Source organism: Scaptodrosophila lebanonensis, unplaced genomic scaffold (assembly GCF_003285725.1).
Source record: "Scaptodrosophila lebanonensis strain 11010-0011.00,11010-0021.00 unplaced genomic scaffold, SlebRS2 tig00000059-arrow-arrow-pilon, whole genome shotgun sequence".
Classification (NCBI taxonomy): Eukaryota; Metazoa; Arthropoda; class Insecta; order Diptera; family Drosophilidae; genus Scaptodrosophila; species Scaptodrosophila lebanonensis.
Window position 1 is genome coordinate 167831 of NW_022060552.1, and position 21012 is coordinate 188842.

The 21012-nt window shown below is 35.1% G+C and overlaps 1 protein-coding gene across 1 annotated transcript in view; it reads right to left on the reverse strand.

Moving 5' to 3' along the window:
* LOC115624494 overlaps positions 1–21012 on the reverse strand; it is a 96436-nt gene that overhangs the window by 44232 nt on the left and 31192 nt on the right. The window contains exon 2 of the mRNA XM_030519197.1: positions 18073–18668. Coding sequence (XP_030375057.1) covers positions 18073–18130 — 58 coding nt within the window. The 5' untranslated portion in view covers positions 18131–18668. The remainder of the gene's footprint in view (positions 1–18072; positions 18669–21012) is intronic.

Here is a 21012-nt window from a genome sequence, read left to right on the forward strand (position 1 = left end):
GACGATTCAAATTATTGATACTTTAGCTTCCTTTGCATAAAGAATCAGCACAAGGAGATGAATCGATATCGCAATGTATGTATGTCTGTCAGTGTTGTGTAATTTTAGTCTTTTAAAAGGATATCAATATTGGCTTTAACTTCTTTGTTTTCAGGACATCCTAACCAGATTTCATATGCTAAAACACATATTTGAATTTCGAGAAATCGGATAATCATATATTGTAGCTGTTATTAAAATAAACGGGTCTTAAACAAAATATTTAATTAATTTAAATGAACAATAAACATATTCGAGTATACATATCTATATGTTTTAGGAAAGCGAAGAAAATATTTGGCTGTATAAGCTTTAATGTAAGACAACTTCCAATGAATGATAAATAAATATTGAATGATTGGTTGTAAAAAATGTGTTAACTTTCTATTATTTGTAGAGCTGTATAGGATGTCTTCCGTCTTTCTGTATAACGTTATTTGAATTTCATCACAGTGTGCAAGACCGGACAATTTGCAATGTATCTGGATGGCGCGTACAGATACCTTTAAAAAAAAATAAAAATAATGCTGGCGCAGAAAAATGCCAACGGTACATAAACAAAACCATTTTGTCGCAAACACGGCTGTAAAACTAAAAACAATGAAGCGCTGCCACCCCGATATGGTTATAGCGGAGCATCACCGTACATTCAATACCTTAGGAAAAAAAAATCATGGTTTGGTGGAGGACGTCATTTGTATGTATATATATTCAGAAGAATTGTAGGGGAATGGATACATGCCGAAGTGTGTGGGCATTGCTATGTCATCTGTTCTCAACAAACTGATCAAAGCCTTTGAAGACTCTTTTCCGTTGAATTCTGAGTGTAACATAAAACGCCAACAGTCCAGCATACTTTTCCGTGCTTTGGGTGTAGCGTATAACAAAGCACCAATAGAAAGCCGTTGACAAAGCGCCGAACGAGGATGAGAATGAGTCACCAATGACCCTTCAATTTAATTGTTTGGTATTTTCATTTCATTTTCCCAACGCCGCATTGCCAATGAACATATCAAAAATAACAAAGTGCTGCCTAAAAAACAAAAATAAATAACCTTAAAAAGGCAAAAAAAAAAATAAGACCCCAAAAGGCCATGTCATGACGGCTGTCGTCATTTTGATTTGTTTGCTGGCTGTCTGGCTGGCACCGTTAAAGGTTTTGGCGACCCAATCAAACGTCTATCTATACTCACAATCTGTAGCAAGCTTTTTTCAGTTTATTTTCCATTTTCAACTCATATATGAACACACAAATACTCATGTATTCATTTTCTCATACAGTCGGGCATCAAACGTTGTTGGCGGCAAATTAAATTTAAATGAGTCTTTGTTATTTGTCGCCGCCTTTGACCATCAAAATTTGTGCGATTTTAAACAAATATTTTGCTCACATTGTTCTACATTTAATTTTATACACGAGTATATTTTTATATGTGGATATTGTGCTGTGTACTTGACTTTTTACGGTTTATTGTGATTTCGTTTTGGGGTAACGCGTCGCTGTGGTCATTTATTTTGTTTACTTTATTTTCCACCCATTTCTTTATGGCGGACTCATAAAATTTTATAAAAAGCTAACAATTCATAAATATTTATGAGCTACAGTTGCCCTCATGTACATGCACAGGACCTTGAGCTGCGTTGATTTTAAAGCTGCATATCCTTCTAGTTAGTACTTTGTAATATTATTAAAGGATATGGAGTAGATTTTTTTCTGAATTATTGGTAGTGCTTGGCTAGCATTTAAAATTGAATTATTTTCGAGTGAATACTTAAAGAATTATAAAAAACCTATTTTTAATTACCGCAGTTGTGCATAGGATATTCCAATGAATTCAATGAGTAATGAAGTGCAATAAAATTGTACAAAATATAACAAAGTGGAACGAAATTTAAAGTGAAATTAAACTTAATAGACTGCTCTTTTATCACTAATTTGTTTGTGCATTAAATACCAAAGACTAATTTCGATGGGATTCTTATGCATTTACATACACATGTACATACAGATATACACACACACACACACACACACACACACACACACACACACACAGATACACAAAACACACACAGACAAAAACTGGCTGGCAGTTTTAACGCTTATCAAGGCACATTTACAGGCAGTCGGGCAATGGCAACACTATTACCAGTAATATTACACACATTTCCTTAACATTTCCACACACACACACACACACACACACACACACACATACGCACATGTACGTGTATAATGGCCGACACACATTCACAGGCAACTACACTTCAAAGCGTGTAGTCGTATGGCAAAAGGCGAAACCGGAAGTTGCCAACCAACCGGCCGCACATATGTTTATAATGGCGTTTCGTAACTGCCAACGATGCTCGAGTAACCAACTGAGGCCGTTATTGTTGCTCTTGTTTTAGCTGTAGTTGTTGTTGCTGTTGTTGTTGTCATTGTCATTTGTGCTGTTGTTTTTGCTGTTGTTGCTGCCGTCGCGTCGCTGCTGTGCGCCTGTCGTGTACTTTAATTGCGCCTTTGGTGCAAATGTTGTTACCACACGTTATTTTTTTAACACTCACACATTCATAGACCAACAGTGGCGGCCATAAAAATATAGACGAATGAAAAAGAAAAGCGTGACACATAAAAATGGAATGAAGTGGGAAAGGTTTTAGGTTTTAGGCAGTTACATTCGTTTTGTTGCGATGGCCAAAAGGTAGAAGAAGCTAGGACTGGTATTTTGTTTAGGTTATCATTTTTGTTGTGATAATAAAAATAAAGTGAACATAGTAAATATCATTTATATTCATATCATCATTTATCGTAAAAAGTAATAAAATAAACATAAAAAGTATGATGGAACAAAATTTTATTTATTTATTTATTTATAAAAAAATGTGAAAATTGTTCGCCTTGAAAGCGACTTCTGTTTTTGTGGTATGTGTGTGAATGCCTCAGTTTTTTGCAACTATCTTGAAAACGAACAATTACCCAAAATCAACTTTAGCACCAATTATAATGCCAATCAAGGTTTTGTTAAACTAAATAATTTTTGGTATATTTTTTCCCCTTGAATGCATACGAATGTCTAAAGTAATCGATCAGTATAAAAATGTATTCTACTTAATCGATAGGAAATGTATGCACACAATAATTATAGAAATAAATAGGAGAGCGGAAAAAGTCCACAAAATTCTGCTAGTTTCTCAAATGCAGTTAATTTTTTCAAAGTTGTTCTTAAATTTCCGCCCCAAATTGTTCATGGTACAGGAAGTCATTGACTTGGCGCCCAGAGTGTGGCATTTTGTATAAATGGAGATGTTAGTATGTAATATGCAGTAGTTTTAGTGGTGGTTGTTGCTATTGTTTTAATTATGATGCGACTTCTGGCACTTTTGTGGCAACGCATTGGCCAACACGCAACTCAACTCAACAATGCTGGTGGTATCGGGGAGACCTCAGTGCCCGGCATTAAGTCATTTAGTTTTATTAGTTACACCATGGAGACTTGTTGGCTGCTTGCAATTAAGGGTTAAGCATTTGGGCTTAATTGTTAAAATTAAAGCGCGCCTGCCAAGGCATTGTGTACAGATGGGTCGGTCGTTGGAGGAGGGTGAACTGAGGGGTTAAGCTTTGAGCTCGATGCTCAACACTTGAATTATTGCAGTTACGTGGCACAGAAGCGAGCTTATAAATCATTGTTGGCATTTTTAAATTGGCTTTCATGGCAACACATTCCACGCGGGCCGAGCTTAAGCGGCAGCACCACGCCCTTGGCCGCCCCCCACACCACTATGTCAATATGCTGCTGAGGTATGCACGTAATGCTTTAAGCAAACAGTAAACCTTCCCTACCCTACCCATCAGTCGGGCCTAGCATGTTGTTGCCTGGAATATGCAGACATCCATACATGTGAACACAAATACATGCACTGCAAATATTTTGGAGCAACTAAATGACTTGACTTCTTGTTAATGTAAATAAAAACCCTACTAATCTTTTTACGTATTCTTGAACGATTTATGCACCGAGTCTATGCTTATTTATTCGCATTTTTTATTATTCTATGCAGATACATATTGTACTTTGAAGCTTATTTGTATTTTTGCAAGTGTATCCCCATACTCCAATACATTGGTATATGCATAAGCATGTCTGGGCGTATAAATATATGGCGCACTGTGTAAGCGAAGTGCATGCCAACGGAAATTTAACAAAAATTGAGTCAATTTGAATAAACTATGGGCAGGGGCGGATGGCTGGGGGAGATGAGAGGAGCGAGTGAGTGGTAAAGGCAACATACGACGGTGACAACGACAACAACGACGAAATAATAATAAAGAAAGCGAAATAAAAGGAAAATTGAAAGGAAGTTGAGTTAAAGTGAAAAAGAAATTTACTGCACCCATACCTGGATGGATTTATCTTTTTATCTACGTAGATTTTTGTAGGTTTGTGGTAATTGTTTTAAATTCACGCCATGCATAAATCCATTTATTTGGCTACGTGATATTTGATTGCAGTTTTGATACGATTTCTAAACAGTGCTCTAATCAAAGGACAGGTTAAGGCAAATGAATTCGTTTTTAAAAAAAATGTACATGCATTGTTATAATAGCTGATGAATTTATTTAAAGAAAGGAGTTTTAATATCTCGATCCAAAGATATATGTATAAACAAACTATAAACAATTTTGGGTTTCACAATTAATATTCACAATTGAGGCGTTCAGGGAGTATTCTGTGGTCTGTTAAAGTATTGCTTATTAGGACGATTACGTTTTTGTGATGAGAAAAGTATCAGTTGTTGGGAAAAAAGATTAAAAATCTCATTGTTTTGGTTTAGTTTACCAAGTTTATGAATGTAGTAATAAGAAGCTTTAATTAATCGAACTAAAATGTAATAAAATTTCATATTACTGTTGAATATTACAGACTTTAACATCAATTCCAACGAAGCGGCATCAAAATCGAATTATAATAAAACTCAATCAACTGTCGGCTTGCTTGACACACACATGAACACACTTCACACACCCACATGCTCATGGATAAAGTTTTTCTGTTGTGTACAATTTAAGTTTCGGAAGCATTTCGACAACATCAGAAACACACCCCCAAACTCACATACTAAGTATGTACGAGTGTACTACATCGACGACGCAAAGGCAATTGCTGTCAATTGTAGCGTAGAAATGTTCGTGCGCAGCAAAGTATGCAACATAAAATTATGAGCAATTCGAAAAGTTTTATTTATTGAACGAGTGAAGAGCAGCAAGCACCACAGCAGCTGCAGCAGGAGGAAGAACAAAAACAACAACAACAACAAGGACAACTATTTCTACATACAACTGCCATGCTGGCCAGTCAGTCTGACAACAAGGTCTTGGCTAAAGTTTTTGACTGAACTGCTGTTGTGGCTGCACTGCCAAGCCCCACTCCCAGTCCCTCACACTCCCCCACACCCCCACCACACATTGCATACTCGTACAGTGCCATCAAAGCCACCAACGACCTAACAACGAGGGAACGCCCACAAAATTCTATTGCTCAAACTTGCCGCCCCACTCTTGACAGCGTTGAGTTGTCTAATACATTGATTGATGAGCATGTCATGAACTTATGACATTGATAGTTATAAATTATTATTATTTTGACATTGCAAACAAAGAAATGTACAATAATAGCCACATCAAAAACAAAAAAAGTCAAATATGGGCAAGTTCTTGCCCAGCTTGTGCACTTTTTGCGGTATTTGTGCTACACATTTTTCAATAGTCGTCCCCCATAACATCTAACAATTCATTGACATGTAAACTGTGTCTGGAAAGATATTTTTCTAAAAATTTTAATGTTGCATGATCACAAGAAAGCAGAAATGAGGGGAAATTATTAACAATTGTTATTAGAAACAACCCAATCTATTGAATTTCACTTTACAGGTTTCTTTGAGAATTACAAAATATTTTCTAAAAATATGCTAAAAACCTGCTACTTAGTCATCAATGCAATTAAAAAGGAGTTATAGAATAGAATACCTAAAATAAAAAACTTGAATATAGGCTACATTTTAAATTATTTATTTTATAGTTAATATAAGCTTTTGATATTCTATTCTAAACATTGAAAATGAACACTCCGTTAAACAAAATTTTGATGCCATTGCCATTATATAGAATTAAACATAATTAAGCTACATGCATAATTACATTGCAATAAACAAGTCAAAATTTCAATCTCATTGGGCCACATTTTAGCAAGTATAGTATTTAAGCTTCCATAAATATGTGCATTCAGAATCCGATCACGAGTTTTATTTGTAATCCACAAGCGCATTAAGACTTAATAGATAAATTATGAAGTAGACCAAGGAAAATAATAAAAACTCCAACAAACAGGTACTACGTTTTTTTCCCGAATAAAATTGTGTCCAACTGAACAATTCTCTTCAATAATTTATTGTGATTTTTCAAAACTTATTGGAAGCTGATCCATATTTTATGAAATGACAGTTGCAAGTAAAAAAAGAAAAAGAGGGAGAGAGAGCGCAAAGTAAACCGAATAATGAGTAAAGAATTGAACCACTGGGGAGTCATGTCTCAGTTGTTGACGAAATCATACATAACAGAAAAAAAAACCGTTCAAAAAGTAAACTAACCTAATTTTAATTAAACAAAGTATTTATAAGTGAAGCATCTGGGAACAAAGACTGCTCAAGCCTCGCTTTACTATCTTGGGGCTCAACCACCCTACATATATTAGCTGATTAGGGCTCCAATTTAGTGAATAGTTTTAAAAAACAAATAAGATAACAAACAAAATCAGTGTTTACTCATATGTTTAATTGACATGCGCCCAATTGGTATAACCATTCTTTAAAGAATACCCATGAATCAGAAAACAGGGGTTTTATCCTTACACACCAAATACTTATTAAAGTATGGCCAACAAATGTCTAACTGAAAGTTCTTTAAGCACATGCCGAACTGTTAAACAAATGATGACAAAGAGTAGCCTGCCACTTGCTGTTGACTTTCATCGTGCCTTGCTGACAACAAAGGGCCCCCTGCTGCGAGCGGGACGAACAATTGGCGGAAAACTCCAGTTAAATGGTATGCCATTTTGTTGTTGCTATTTTGCTGCTATTTTTATTGTTATCAATAAGGCAGTTTTCTATGAGTGGCCTGGCAAGCGTGCTGCTCATTAAACAGACGATGACGAGGAGAAAAATCAGAGCAGCCACCCACTAAAGCAGCAGCAGCATTGGCAACAACAATTGTAGAGGCAGACAAAGAAACAATAAGCGAGAAATGTAAATGGGAATGCTTGAAAACAAGTCAAGAAATAAACATATATCATTTGAATTCTATGTGAGGCAATTCTTGATGAAATGAATGTTTGGCAACAATGGGGCATGTTGATGTAACAAAAATGAATTCCGGAAAGCATGTGTATTATGTAAGTGGCTCACAAATAATGGTGGCTACTAAAACAGCATTGAGTTTCAAAATAATCTGTCTGGCTTGTGGTTATTATTTTTTCGCATTTCAAAAACGTTTTCTCTTGTTAAGCAGAAACACCTATGTATACGAAAATCGAAAAGCTCTAAGTCCTTTCTTCATTCAAAAGCTATTAGTGGAGAATAAAGGTATGTGAAAAAAAATACACACACATACAATGGTCAGGCAATGCCACTTTAAAATGCCCCACACCATCAACTGACCGTTTTATAGACTATTGCAAATGGCCAGAATGTAAACGCAAAATGGCCAACCAACACATTTTCTCCGTTCGTTTTGTTTTGTTTTGGTTTCTTCTTTCTTTCTTGTACCTACTCGTATACTACTCGCACTTTGGCCATTTTGTTTTTGTTGCTGTGGGCACTTTCCCAGCGTTTGTTGTTTATCATTTTGGCATCTTCATTGCTGTCATTAAGCGCACATTATGTTGCATGCCCACCTGCCGTTTTATAAATGTTTCAAAATGCTCTCCCTCTCTGCCACACACACACACACACACGCACACTACTATGTAGTCTTAGTCAACGTTTGGCTGGCAATATTTATATAGAAAAATTTGATAAATGCTTCTTGGGGTTTATTTAATGTGCGCCAAGTGCGTTCATTGTGCAATATAATAAGAAAAAAAGGAAGGTAGAAGCAGCAAGTAAACCAAAAAACCGCAAAGAAAAGAAAGAAAGCAGGCACAAATAAACACACACACTCGCACAAGAGTCAGCCATTTTTTATTTTGCATCGCAAGGAGTATTTTGTGGTGCTACGAAATGTTGTACAAGAAGTGTGCGGCGTCGATTTTTTAAGTGATTTTAATGTGGCAAGACTTTTTACATTTTCGCATTTTTCTGGTTTTGAAATATTGGAAAAGTTTCAGGGTGATTTTTATGCACGATAGTGGGGTTAGAAAAAGTTTTTGACAGCCCAAGCCAAAGCACATTTGTTTATAACGGAAAACATACACTTAATACCCTTTTAGCTACTTAAGTATGTTTCAAATCGACTTTTCGTAATGCAATATAAATAACAATTTGCAATATTCTTACTAAAATTATAGCACAATGGCATTTCTACTGCAAGATTTAAGAAAAGGTGTAGTTTTGAAGAAAATAAGAAAGTTAAGTTCCTGTGGGAAAGAGCTGACTTTGATTCAGGCATGCTGTAGAGTTGTCTTTTGTGGATGCTTAGACAATCATGGAGTGCAGTGACGCTACCTCATTTTAAAATCTTGGCATTTATATGTCGTGAAAACAAACATTTTCAAACGAACTCTGTCAGTCTTACACAATTTTCTAGCACCTTTTCAAATTCAGATGGCAATCTAGCAGAAGCATTGCACCTAAATTAACCATCGCTAGCGTTAACATTACTTAATTAATTGATTCACTATTTTCATTAGTTTTTCCTCAATCACATCAAATGAATATTCCAAGAACCTTACCTTATTGTGTTATTACCAACCTCGGGGTCATTTAGCCTCCCTGTTACGCCAGACTTCACGCAATATTATGCACATGTGGCTTTGTGTGTTTGTCTGTCTATACAATAAATTAAATTAGCATTATTCACAACTTCTCGACAGCCATGAATACGCAATGGCCGGCACATATGTAGCGCACGGCAAGCGTCAGCCCTCAACCTTCAATTCGACCTACAATCTACAACCAACAACCAACAAGCGACAGTCGACAGCCGGCGCGCAAACTGCAAACTCATACATCAATATATTAATTTTCATGCGTCACGTGGAGTCCGTTGATGTGCGTGATGATGGCGACTTCGTCACCCCCTTCGTCGTCCTCTGATGATGATAGGCCTTGAGTGGAGGCATCGGTATCCCAGCGGGAGCGTTTACTACACGTCAGCCAAAAGTTTGCCCACACCCCTTCTCTCCGGCCCTTCTGGGGCCACTTGAGACGCACATGCAGAACTACCCACTAAATATGTATATATATTTATATATACAATATATACAAACAATATATATATATATATATATACATACAATAATTTTCTGCATATTCATCATAATTTTTGGGGCTGCCTGACGAACTTCGCTTTCTTTCCTCTTGTTTATTCCTCTTCTTTTTTTTGGTACAAGTGGATTTGTATTTTTGCTTTTTGTTTGCTTATATCGTGCTTTATTTTTATTTAATTTTTATTGCTTTATTTTGGTTGCTGCTTTGCCTTTTTATGTCGTAATATGCGGAAGTGCTTACACGGCATCATTTTGTTTTTGCTTTGTATTTTTATCGAATTTTGTGTATCTCGGTTTTGCACGGCCAGAATAACACAAAAACAAAAAAACCACTACTTAAAAGTTTCAAGTAGCCATTTATCTGCATGCTCTTTTGAAGAAAGGAAATAGTAATAATATCAACGTATATATGTTGTATTAATTGGGTTTCAATTTGTTAGATAACTCTTCCAAGTCAGGTATTAAATAATTTTAAAATGGCTTACATAATTAATTTACGTATTAATAAAAACAACAATGTTGATAAATGTTCCTACTTAAAATAATGATACGAACCATAATAATGGCAATATCCTTTTTAGATTTGATCAAACGCATTTTAATATATTTATTAGCTAAATTGCGTTTTAATAAGTGCATAACTATTTTCACTTTCCGATTAATATATATGATCCAGTATAATATTCTCCTGTTTTTGTGACACATTCATTAATGTTTATCTATTTTATAGTTAAGTAGCTATTCTTATCTATTTCTCTCTATCTTTCTCTGAGTCCTAGATTAATGAGGAGCTGTGTGAAGTAAAGATGGGATAGAAACTTTTCCAGGTGGGAACAAAAATAAAAAGGTTGACCTAAAAACTAATTAACAGTATATATAATAGACATCAAATACCAATCACTCTAAACTCGCAGAGGCCAACATTATTTGTTACTCTTTTATATTAAAAGAGGTGCATCCTCTGCATTTATGTGTATACAAAAGAAATAATATTTAGCGTATTTTGATAAGATGTCGATCAGAAATCTCTTTAAATCCCGAAGCGATCGGAGAATGTTATTTATAGTCTGATTTACTTAGCATGAAATGATTGATTTTGACTTTTAAAACAGGTAGTTGAAGTCCATTGTCTGCAAGAAAAGTTGCATTTACTTTAAACCTTGGTAACTCCACCTGATTAAACGTTGTTTTTCTACCCATTACTTAGCTGGAAACATTTAATTTATTTGCTAAAATCTCCTTGTGATATATTGCTGTGCGAAAATGAATTTTTGCTATTTTCTAATAATTTACAAGACATTATTTTTACTGAAAACTTAATTAAACTTTAGAACTTATATAGCTCACCGCATATGAAATGAAAACAAAACGACATCAACAATAAACAAATTGAAAAGCAAACCGCAAAATGTTGGTTTACATGAGCGTACAAGAGCACACAAATATGCACATGCACAGGCACCCACACATGTGAACGCCCCAGCCATCAGCACAGTGCAAATAATAGGCAGCAACAACAACATTAACGACCACGACGATGGCCAACCAACAACTTACATTGAGGATACGAACACAATAATTATTTTAAATTGCGAGCAAAAATATTTGCACATTTGTAATTGGCAGCAGCAACAACGCACACTACACACATCGACAATGTAGATTTTTATTTTAATTTTGAAGCTTGGTAGTAGAAAACTAGTTTAATAAATTGTATATATGTAAAAAAAAAAAAAAAATTTTGAAGCGCCCTGAAATGTATGCTATAATTTTTTGTATACTCTAACAGCGACATTACAACCAGTTGTTTGTTATTTTCTTTCAACAGAATTCGCTACGGTGGAGAACACGGCCATTTCACAGTTTTGTGGCATCGAAACTTTCCTATATTAAACATTTATTTGCAGTACATTACATGTTAATCTAAATTACCCTCGCGCAATCATAGACTTATAGATATATAGTAGATAGATAGTGCATTATTAAAACGGCCATAAATAAGTTCAAACTTTCTAATACAAAATAAATATGTTTTATTTAATTTTTTTTAAATACTGTAGGTGAAATTTGAGAATACTCGTATAATCGGTTGATAAATCTGCTTGTCCCGATTTCTGGTTTGATAGTTGTTATTTTTTTTATTTTTCATACGTATATACAATTTATTAAACCAGTATTCTGCTACCAATATGGCAGCTTAAGCTAGTTGAAAATGAGCACACGTATATCTAATTGATAGTGATGATTTTAGAAAGTTAAAAAAACTTATATCTATATTTCCCAGTGCAAGCTTTAATTAATGCACACGCCAACAAGAAAATTCAAAATCTGGCAGATCCAAGCTAAAGTTCACGTCCGTTCTAAGATGCATTTAGTCCACCGGGTAGACTGCTTAAAAAATATGGCAACACAATGGGCCAATTCAGCTAGCCCATACAATCTCAAGCTAACCTACATAAAAAGAAAATCAAAATATGCGAATATATGAATGCATTTATTGTCTAGATTTTCGAATTCAATTGAACGTCTAATTACTGCAGAAAACTGCAGTGGGATTAGTTTTCTTCAGGAAAAACATTTCGATTGTTTCAACTAGAATATGCAAGCAATTCTATTAAAGAAAAATCAAATTTCTCATAAAGTCAAAGGATAAAAATGATTGTAGAAGCCTCTCTTCAGCCTTTAATTTATAACTTTACAGATTAAAACCTTCAGTAGAAAAGTAATAATTAAAAGGAAATTAAAATTAAAATATACACTTGTTGACTTTTTCAGGGTATGTAGATGTCGAGCATTTGCTTGGCTACTCGTCTATTGTAAACGCGCATTAGCACTTGCCAGCTAGCGACCACCTGACTTGGAAAACAACAACAAAAGCTTTTCCACTTCCTGAGCCGTCGCCTAATGATAAAGAGCTTGGCTGCGGGCGCTGCAGACTTAATGAAAATAAAACGGGACCGAAACAACGCAGGCAACGGGCACAGGTAACTGGGCGCAGGTGTGTCCTGTGTTGATGACGTATTCAACAGCGCGTAAGTAATGAACATACACAATACATACACATATACAAGCCTTTTTATGTATGTGTGGGTGCCTGCAACAAAACCCAATGGCGGTGGCTGTGTTTGTAAGCAAGAAGCAGGAGAGGAAACGGGAAATGCTTGTTGCCGTTTGTTGTAAATATTCTAAAGCGAAGTTGACTTTATAAATTTACACTTGTCTCATAGTTTGGCAGTATTTGTGACTTGAATGTATCTGTCTATTAAAGCTGTGCTGGCATCAATCGGGGAAAATGACAATTTAGTTTTCTACCCACGTTCTAGCCAGTATGACTTTCTTTTAAGTCAGATGTAGTTTAAATGTTACGAAGGAATCAATTTCTTTTGAATTCAAACACATCGGCAATGTTTAATAAATTGAAGCTAAAGCCGATTTTTATGTCACCTAGGTATTGCTATTTTACAAAACTTCATCAAACGGCTCAAATGAAATGCCTTTAAATGGAACATGACAAAGAACTATCGAATTACATGTAGCTTGGACAGAATTCAGCAGCGAAAAAAGAGTAAAAGAGCGAAATAGGCTTAGATGTTTTCAAATTATGGTTTCAGAAGTATAGTTTTGAAAGTATTGTATCAAAACTAATTTTATAGTTAGGCTTCTACGAATTTTAAATTCAAATAAAAACGACATCGTAGCATCAAATTTCTAGTTTTCTTACTCTGCTTTTGATCTTAAAAAGGTTTTGCTTTAATAACTGAGTTTTTTTTTTTTTTGTCAATTTCGAAGTGAAAATATATAAGAATAATAAAAGAGATAGCCTCAAAACTGAACATGCTTCTAATTGAAATATTGGCCATTAATCAAAAGAGAATGTGGCTGTAAATGCATTATTTTCAATTGTTAGAATACAAAAGTCTGCTAATCAACTGGCAACGGAAGTTTAAGAATGTGTTCGCCCCGAAAGTAAACACTGATGTTTTCTGCAAATGCAGTTTTTTTTTTTAAAAATGCCCTCACGCAAGTTTTTAAATCAATTACACATTTGCCCCACTCAAAATGTTTCAATCAATCATAAGCACATATTTTGTGCCCTGGCTGCTGTTTGTTGTGGTGTCCTTTATATTGAATGCCATCAATAACAATAATTTTCCATAAATCACAATGTGGGGACGAAGACCTGGATACAGGCATTAGAGATGAGCACAGTCGATATAAGTAAGAGACTCAATTTGATGTGTCTAACCAAGTTTCTTAATAACTTAATATTTGAATAAAGTTCTGGCATTTACAAAATTTTGATACAGATTAAAAGTAAGATATGAAACATATTGCTTGAAAAACACTGGACTTGGGATGTGCTCTGGAAATATAATTTGGAATTGCAGAGCAGTCTAGATATACTTGTAAGAAGAGTGCGGCAACAGTTGGAAACTTCTGAGCTACTTAATATTTGAATAAGGATACTTAAATTCTGGCATCCAGAAACGTCTCACATACGAAAAAAAGGAGTTACAAGCAGAATAATTCTCAAATAACACTATAATTGGATGATCGCTTGAATGTGGAATTTCAAAACAGTCTAGCTGTAATGAAAAACTTGCAACTGTTGGTGCCTTTTGAAGGAGTAGCTGATGACTGATATCTTCATGATTTCTCGCTGTTTTTCGCAAGCAAGTTAAACTTGAAGACGTAAGTCAAATTTGTGTTCTTGTTCTTTTGCCAACGAAAAAAGACAGCTTGTAACTGTCACGTAATGCTCTCATCTCTAACGGCAAGCCTCGAAGTGGTGTCAGACGCGGCTCACTTGGACATGCGAGGCACGCGCGCATTTCAGACGAGTGAAGAGCGAGGCGCTGCCTAAGTAGCCCTCCTCTCCGCCCACAGGACGAGAAGGGACGGGTGGAGGGGTGACGCGTGGGATGCGACGTTGGCGTCACGCGGCGCTGTCATGGCGTAATAAAAATAAAAATCTAATTAGTATGCCGTTGACAGTTTAATCGTGATTACGCTGGCAAAAATGTGAGCGTCAACATGCCAACAGTTGATTTTATTTTTTTTTCTGCTGCTGCTGCTGCTCTGCTCTGCTCGTCGCTGTTGCTGTTGTTTTTGGACGTTGTGCTTGGCATTTCCGGCAGGCGCGCAGCGGTCGCGTCGAGCATGACGTGCGTGCCACAAGTGGGAAACACATACTAAGTACGAGTATGTACTATATATAGTATGGTGTTGTGTGGCAAAAGTTTCGCTTTGAAAATTCAAACCATGGCCTCAGTTGAGAAAAAAAACGAAATAAAAATATCAAAAAATAATAAGCAGCAGTGGACGAGCTTTGAAAAAGTGGTGCGATTTATGAAAACATCAACCATTTTTAAAATATATAATAAATTTTAAAATGAATGCAAGGAAACGACATATTTGCAATATTTAAATTAGTGCAGTCAAAATATATCTGAGAAAGAATACTATATGTAGAACAATAATTATTTTAATTTTAGTTTCTGTGTTTTCAAATCACTTTTGAAACAATTTAATCTGTAATTTATTTAAGCTTTTTAAATTTAAATATTTTAAAAGGTATAGCAATGGATTTTATGGACTTTAGTCTGCATTTAGGTCTGCTATGAATATAATGCAACCTAACTGTAGACTTTAGGTATATTTGGTCTGGCTTGACTTAAAAAAATTGTATTGCAATGCAAATCAATAAGAATCCCAAATCATTTTGTTGGTGGTAACCAATTAATCTGATCTGACTTGTTTATTAATTTAGTTTTAGAAATTAAATGATATTAGTTGTCAAGGAGAAATATCTTGTAATACATTATTTGGCAGTATCATTTTTTTTAATACTCACTTTTGCACCTCGAGTTGTTGACCTGCAGACAATTTATTAGATTTATTTAATTGATCCCAAACTTGTATATATGTATGTATTACTTTTTTCATATGCTATCTATAAGGGTGTCTCTTTTAAATCTAAGATAGTTGCAATCTAGTTACAAATTATGGAATGTAAACGGGTTCAAGTGGTTTGCTGGAAATGGGCTCTTTTATAATTCTTTGAAATTGAATTCGAAGTAGTTCTGTTACAGATCTCGTCTTTGCTTACGTAGAAGTGAAATATGTATATGTGTGTGTGAGTACGTGTGACATACGTACATACATACATACGTAGACACTTACGCCCGCAATGTCTGCCAGTCAACCATTGAAATGCGTGTCTAGTGAAGGATACGTGCGACGTGATTGAAATTTTTGAAATGGCGTGGCTGGCCTTTGTTTCAAAGCACAATCGTCTATTTCATGTGGCTATATGTATATATAAACATGACTATATAGATGTGTGTGCATGTTCGTGTGTGTAGATGTCTGAAATATGACTAACTTGCCGCACGTCACTTGGCCTCATGCCAGCTGAAAATCAAGCCATGTGTTGTATGCAGTTTTGGGCGACAGCACCTCGGCCGGAAACGGAAGTTACTTTGATGAATTGCCCAACATGGCGTGTAACGATCAAACTGAAGCACACTTTAAGTACACAAAACGGGCATAGAATATAAGAGCCGAATGGCCTGACTCCTAAAAACCCAGCAGCCAAACCAAAATATGGCTTAGAGAAATATGAATACCAAGTGAGGCAATTCAAGTTCATTTAAAATTGAAATCAAAAAACCAAACTCCTAATATTAAAAGCGTCTTTTCTGAATTTTTGGACTCTAATAATTCAACAAAATTAAACTGGGTAGGTCAAGAAGGAATATTGAAATAGATGACTATATAAGTAGTGCTGTTGATCCAAATAAGTGAACGAGTTCATTTCACTTCTGGAAAAATTTTAAGTGAGATATGAACTAGGATTCTAAACTCCAAAAAAAAAAGAAGGAAAATCTTTCTTTATAAGAAACTCAAGAGTTTAATTTGGATATATTTTTATATATTTTATATTTGCTTTTTTTTTTATATATATTTCTCGCAATATATCGGCTTCATACCCATCAGTAATATACTATAATATACTTTGTAGGCTGTGCCACGCCTTCTTATTGGCATAACGTACATTCGCACTGAACTATTATGCTATTCTATGTTATATAAGTTGCCGTACTTGGCTGCCACTTCAAGTTTCGACTTAACGCAAAGTTGAAGGTGTAGCTAAAAAAAATTGCACAAATTTTAATATAGAAATGTAAAAAAAGACCACAAAAAACATTGGATTTATGTGCGCCTCTTTTACAGCTTTATAAGGCAGATGTCGTGAATGAAAAGATGGCGGTGTCGAGTGGAAATATGAAATGAAATTAAAGCTGCCGGAAATGCAGACAAAGCGACAAGTCATTGCAGCCATTTTGCCTAAAGTGTCAGACGGCTCCGACGATGATGACGACAAAGGCGATGGCGATGGCAATGGCGAGGCGACAACAAAAAATGAAATGAAATGAAATAAAATCATACTGCACTGGCAAAGCGATGGCCAAGCAGCTGGTGTAGTAGGGAGTGGAACAAACAGCAGCCGCACGTAGCATCAAATTTCAATGACCAGCAATGGCAAAAATGGCTGAAAATATTAAAAATTGCTGAAAATAATGAAAATGTTGCTGAAGGCTGTGAGTGGAAATAGTGGGGCTACTGTTGATTTCAAGCATAAAAAACGTTCAAATGTCGTGTGACAGCTGAAAGGCAGCTGAATATTTAATTCAGGACTGGCCAGTGCCACAAAAACTCAAACTTTGACAATCAGTTCTGGATCGAGGCTCACAGGCTGTTTATTTTTGTCATTCAAGGTAATGCACTGAAAACTTTGAAGCTCTAGAATGGAGATTTTCAGCAAGGAAGCTGCATACATTTTCATATTTCTTTGTCTACAATTTAAGTTAAAAAATTTCGATTGTAAACCGAATTTGAGTTGTTGAAGGCTATGTCCGATTAATTGTAGAACCATTAGCATCTGTACTATATGTAATTGAAGAACATGAAGCCTAACAATATAGTTCTACTTCCCCATATTCAGCAAAATCATTTCAGTAATTGCAAACACACTGAGCAGACTCGGAATAGTGTTGTTGAATAGTGCTATTAAAACTAAGCTGCCTGAAGATATTTAATTGCGTATCAAGATATATATTGTAAATATTTGTTGCAACAAAATTATTCATTTTCATACATCATGATATGGCCAGTATACGTATATAAAAAAATTGCACATTTTGTTCATTTTCAGCTTTTCAGAAAAAAAGAGAAATTAAAACCATCGACCATAGAATAATTCCACTTGCAGAGTGGAACTCAAGCATACTAGTGTATGAGTAGTAGCTTGAAATTGAAATAAGCGCGGCCCTTTTGGGCGTTAAACATACAAATGCAATAGTTGATAGTTCAATTGGCTTTATAAAGAATTAAATTTTATAATACTTTCTATTTTTTCAACAGGCTTTAGAATATACACGTATGTATATTACTTATTTATATTCTTACTGATTTGTTATTGCAATAAGATCGTATACAAATTTTTAAAATAAAATGTAATTCTGATCAAATTTGTTGTAAATCCACTCACCTGGCCAAGTTGTTAAGCAGCCGATTGTGATTATTAAAAATCTGCACAGTCGCAACATTGTTAGCAAATCATTTATTTAAGCAATAAATTGAATATTCAATGAAAAAATGCCGTGTTAGGAGTAATAAGAGCGCGTGCGATTGGGAGAATTATATCCGTTCGTTAACCCACTAAAATCAATTTTCACAATTGAAATAATTCTTCTAGTTATTTTTTTTGTTGTCGTCGCAATTTCCTTTCGTTTAATATTTTGTGGTTAGATTTAATGCATTTTTGAAATGATTTTTATTTCATCCTTCGCTCGAGTTTTCTAGTCACAATTAGTTGATTCCACACTCCGCTCACCAACAGATATACGAACATATATGTACATATGTAGATGTAGATGTGGGGAATTGGGCAAATATGTTTGGCTAGCAAAAATTTCACATTGAACTCGTTTTCGTTATTTGCATTTTTCATATCCTTTCTTTTGCATATTCATTTCCTGTTCGCTTCCACTTGCACTTTATTTTGCTGCTATTTTTTATTGCCCATATTTTGCATGTTTTTTCGCTCGCCTTCTGCTAGTTTGTTGCTTTTTTGTTGGTTTACAGCTGCAATGAAATAATTTTAGTGGACGAGCATTAGTATGTTTTTATCTTTATCAGCCATGCCCCATGACTAAATAGGTTTGGAAAAAATGCAGACAACAAAATGGTAATGAGTTTCTCAAATTCGTTGAGTAAGTTGAGCTTCAATTGAAATTCAGGATTTTCTTAGATACTGTACGTGCTTTATATAAAACATACTTGTGGAATAAAACTTAGAGTTCTACAGTTATTTACTGTATTGTTATATTGTTTATCAAAAAAGGCTCCCAACTAGTTCGATTCCCTTGGGAATCTCGGTAGCCACAAGTTTTGGAATTGAAATATTTTTAATATATGAAAGGAAGTTATACGGAAAGATGTGGCAACAAGATTCAAGATTTATGTCCACACACTCAATTCAATCATCAAGCAATCTTTTATTACAGCTGGACAAAATAATAAGTACATTGTTTTTCTAAAAGTTTGGCTTTCATATATATTTGAATGGTTCTCTAATAACAAGTTAGCTTTCGACATAACCATACTTTATCGTCACAACAATTAATAAAAAGCTTTACTAACTATCAAAAAAAAAACCGTAGCTTTAAGTTAATTCATAAAATACAAATGTTTTCGGTTGGTCAGAATAATAGATGTGCCCAACAAGCTTAGTATTAAATATTGAAATTTTGTTTTTTGTGGTATGTTACTGAACGGATTAGGGCGTACTTAATAACCTAAATATCCGCCATTATTCCTGATAACTTTTTTGATTCTAGCAGACAAGTCTCTACAGGAACGTTAAGCCAAACTTTTTGAATATTTTTTTAAAGACTATTAATTTAAAAGTAACCTAATACTTGTAACGCTAGGAAGGATATCACAAATAAATAAATAAATAACTAAATACATAAAAATAACTGCGCCTTGTTTAAGTTGTTCCAAAAGTTTTCAATGGAAATAAGGTCTGGGGACTGACTTAGTCTTTAAAATTAATTTTGAAAAGGTCGTTTTCTACTTTAGAGCTGAGTTAGTTATTACTTTAATTCATGTCTCAACTTTTTCATCAAAGCGCTTTTAACAAAACTTCGCTAGGTATCATTGTAGTTGATCGATATCGACGAATTCACTTGCGCAGCTTTCAAAATCGAATAAGAGTAACCAATTCCTTTGAATCACATCGAATTTGACACGTCTACTCGTACCAGCAGCAACAAACTTTCAACAATGCCAATGGAATTGTGAAATCAGCCAAAAGCCACTGGTACTTCTCAGCTCGGCAGTACATACCCACACACATGCAAGCCTCGTGTGTGCGTGTGTGTGCGTGAGTGTGTCTCGCAAGCGCATTTTCAGCTTAAAGGATTTACATTGAATACTGAATGTTGATACTTCATATCAGTTTAGTTTTTGGCGTGGCAGTGCCGGCAAGGACAACTCATTCGACTCCTTTTTTTTTGCCTGCCGCAACACCAAAACAAACTCTTCGATTTCCATAAGTGAATTTCCCACATGCACAGGCACACACACACACACACACACACACACACATGCAAAGTAGGCAGCGCATTCGAGCACTCTTGGGCGCCATAAGCATATATGTATGTATGCGAGTATAGAAAAAAAAAACTTCAGTATATCAGCACCAAATGGTGTCATGTACGAAATGTGGAAATCGTGTTGTACAATATCATGGCATGGCTTTTGCCAATTTCAAATGTAAAGTCAGTCAGCAGTCGAAGCTTTGAGGCATCCTACGTGCCTGGGAGCAAAGCTTAGTGCGCTGTCGCCTTCTTCGTCCTCATCCATACACATTTTGGTTCCCGTTCTTGTCGCCACAATGAGTTGTGCGTATTTGGTTTGCTAATGGCAGCATTTGGATTTTCAAATCAGTTGGAAAATGCATTGAGGGATTATTCGCACTCACTTTTGGGCTTGTAAGGACAATGCAACTTAAAGCGCGTCCATGATTTAAAAGCATTACCATCCAAATCACTTGGCCCAGATAAAGCAGCCTTGAAGGAAGCAAATTATAATGAGGTGTTAACTCAAAGTACTAAAGATAGCTGAAAATGTTCAAACTATCGATATAAACTTAAAACTTTCTGAAATATTGGACAAATGCTTCACTAGAAAAGTTGTCTATGCTACTATTTGGCTTATGTTTGTAAGCCTTTACTGTAAACTTTACAGTGTAAAGCATATTTATTCTTCGGCTCAGACACACAGTTGAAGCAATAAACCGGAGAAGGCAGCTCAAGTCAATAATACTATTTAGGCACACATATCTACATATTGAAGAAAAGAAAATATATTTTTTGTAGCATCATTGGAAGAGGAAATGGGTTTGAAAATTACAAAATATTTG